General features: G+C 42.9%; 1 protein-coding gene across 1 annotated transcript; it reads right to left on the reverse strand.

The window, feature by feature from the left end:
• Positions 1–913: 913 nt before the first annotated feature.
• cited2 (Cbp/p300-interacting transactivator, with Glu/Asp-rich carboxy-terminal domain, 2) lies at positions 914–2577 on the reverse strand. Its single transcript, XM_041208988.1, has 2 exons — positions 2255–2577; positions 914–2017 (listed from the first exon to the last, which is right to left on the reverse strand). Exon 2 carries the CDS (start codon positions 2006–2008, stop codon positions 1223–1225), a length of 786 nt encoding a protein of 261 aa, XP_041064922.1. The 5' UTR covers positions 2009–2017; positions 2255–2577; the 3' UTR covers positions 914–1222.
• Between the last annotated feature and the right edge of the window lie 527 nt (positions 2578–3104).

Below are 3104 nucleotides of genomic sequence, written 5' to 3' on the forward strand. Positions count from 1 at the left end.
GAAAGAGAATTCTGGCAAAGGAATGGACCATTTACAGCTACCGTAATCTCCAAGGTCTTTATTATAACCTTCTCAAAATAAACGAAGCATAGAATAATAAATTAAGAAAACACACACATTTCTGCAGCAATATTTAAGTTCGTAAAAAAATACTGTCCATGTTTTTTTTCCACCCCCCACCCCCCCCCCAAAAAATGGCTTCAATACAGAATTTCATGTAAACTATGAAACAACATTGTAGTGGCAAGTAAACAGGAAACAGGTTAGGTGCTTTTTTTATATATAAAAGAAAATTTAACCACCTTTTGAGAAATGTTTTCATCACGCATACATACACACACACACATATGCATGCACACAAACACACATGTGCACATTCCAGTCTGCAATGTCCAAACATTCATGAGAGGGGGAGGTGGTGCTATGAAGAAAATCAAGTCAGGCCTAGAGGAATGTTAAGTCTTTTGTGTGAAAGACTATTGTCACTGGTTTTAAGTTACAGTACCTTTTTATATATATATATATATATACAAAAAAACACAGGCTCCTTCAATGCTAATGTTTTAAAAGAACGAATCAAACTGGTACATACATTGTCATACCACACATCACTTAAAAGGCTGTTTTTGTGTGAACGTTGGAAGGTCAGAAGGAGAAAGAAATTGTTATAACACTTTTCTTAAGTGTTCTTGCAAAGCTTTCTAGGAAAAAACTGTATTTTCTTCACTCTTTCTCCCCTTACAGCCCTCCCCCATCCATAACAACGGTTTAAATAAAAAGTTAATCCACGCATTGTTCTTTCAAAAACAAAAAAAGTGACAGACTTTTGCTTCATAGAAACCCCGATTAGTGAGATCAAATTTTCCAGCAAGGGGTGGGGGGGTGGGGAGCTCCACCAGTGTTTTCCAAATGGTTGGTTTAAGTTTTTATTTTTGTTTTTAAATTAAAAAGGAATATATAACAGACCATTAAAGACATCAAAAATAAAGTTACATGTAGAATGGTTACATGTGCAGTGAACAGGTTTATCAAACAGAATGGAACAAAAGTCACCACCAACACTCAGCTGATGAGTGGCTTCTTAAACAACAGAAACAACATTCTTTTTCTCTCTCAAGTTGCAAAGATACATCTTCCAGATCAGTAGATGGAAGTCTGGTTTTTTTTGCATTTTTCTTTCAGAAATCCTTTTTGCACTCTCCTCTCTCTCTCTCTCTCTCCCTCAGCAGCTCACTCGGCTGGGTTGCTGTTTGCACACAAAGTCAGTCATGAAGTCGAACTCGTTCTGTCCCAGCCACAGTTCAGGCAGTTCTTTGATGCGATCCAAACCCAGTTCAATGACTAAGGACATGAGGACCTCTTCATCGATGAAGTCCGTGTCTATAACATTGGGGGGCAGTATTGCTGCAGACATATGGTGACTTGGTGGCACTGAAGGGCTGTGATGCTTTATTTCCCTGTACTGCTGCTGTTGCTGCTGCTGCTGCTGGTGGTGGTGGCTCAACACACTGGCAGGATGCAGGTCTGTCATGCTGTAATGCTGCTGGTGGCCGTAGTACTGGTTGGTCAGCTTCTGCAAGTGCATGCTGGCTGCGAGCTGTGCGGCAGGGCTGTTGGTCCCAGTGAGTGGTGCTCCCATGTACTGGGGATGGGGAGGATGAGAGTGATGTTGCTGCTGCTGCTGTTGTTGCTGCTGCTGTTGCTGTTGCTGCTGCTGCTGCCTGGATGTGTACCTGATGCTGGGGGTCATATTGCTCAAATGCCCCACTGGACCTTGCCTGCTCACGCTGCCAGGCACCACGGCATGCCTCATGCCGCCGCCGCCGCTGGAGTTCACATTGCTGGGTCCGGGGTAATGCAACAAGGAGCTGGCTGCCTGGTGTTCGCTCATCAAGCCGCTGTAAGCGTGCTGGTGCTGGGGGTAAGGACTCAGACCCATCCGGCGAATGTGTAGCCCGCTGCTTCCTTCGGCGAATCGCCCGTGGCTCATCATCATGCGCTCAGCCATCGCGTCCAACTTGGAAGCAGAACAGAACCAACGTGAATTCAAATAATAATAAATAATTATAACCGCCCCCCCCCCGCCTCCCCTCACACACACACACACACACACCCTCCTTACCAAACTAAACATAAAGAAAGCAAAACCCAACAGCAACACAACTCATTGCCCGCGGAGTCCCGTTAGCAACTTTATCCAGCCCATTACAAAAAAAAAGAAAAGATTTTTAAAATACAAAAATTTGCAACTTACCCCTTAATTGCAACGAGAAAAAAGAAATTACTTTTCTCTCTCTCTCTCCCTCTCTCTCTTTCTGCTTTCAATTCACTGGATCTGAGCAAGTAAGAATTGTTCTGCTTTTCTGTCTCTGCACATTCACGAACTGCTCTCTGTATCCACAGCCGGACTCTTCCTTATGTGTCTGTGTGTCTGTGTATATATGTCTGTGTGTGTGTGTATACGTCTGTGTGTGTGTGTATATGTCTGTGTGCCCCCCTCTCTCTCTCTCTCCCTCCCTCTCTCTCTCCCTCTATTCCTGCTTCTGCTGCTCTGCCTGAAGCACTCAGGCGCCTCAAACTCGGAAGGATTAAGCAACAAAAGATGTTCACTCGGCTGCCTCGGCCACTCTTAATATAAGGCTCCCAAGGCTGGGCTCAACACGCGGCACGGAGTCCCCCTGGAATGTGGATCAGGAGCAGGGAAGGGAAGTCAAACCGAATTCCAGGCGACAGCACCTTCCCCTTCAAAATAATTGCAGCATCGGGAAATGAGGAATAATGTTGAATTTTTTTTTTTACATATAGCATAGTAACAGGTTAATTATGTATAATGCATTATATATATATTATGTATAATGCATTATATATTTTATATATAATGTATGTTACAGCATTATATTATAGTGTCTATCTGTAACATACCCACATATTTAGTACTATATTTTTAAAAAAATGTTTAGCTGGTGTCTACATCTTTAACTTAAATCTATTTATTTCTGTACCACTGTTATCCGTAAAGATCAATAATTATCCCTCCCCCTCCCTCCAATCCAACCCCTGCCATTTCCTTAAACTCTCCCAGGTTTATTGTTCTAAGAAGGAAA

The sequence above is a fragment of the Carcharodon carcharias genome, chromosome 2 (assembly GCF_017639515.1).
Source record: "Carcharodon carcharias isolate sCarCar2 chromosome 2, sCarCar2.pri, whole genome shotgun sequence".
NCBI classification, from domain to species: Eukaryota; Metazoa; Chordata; class Chondrichthyes; order Lamniformes; family Lamnidae; genus Carcharodon; species Carcharodon carcharias.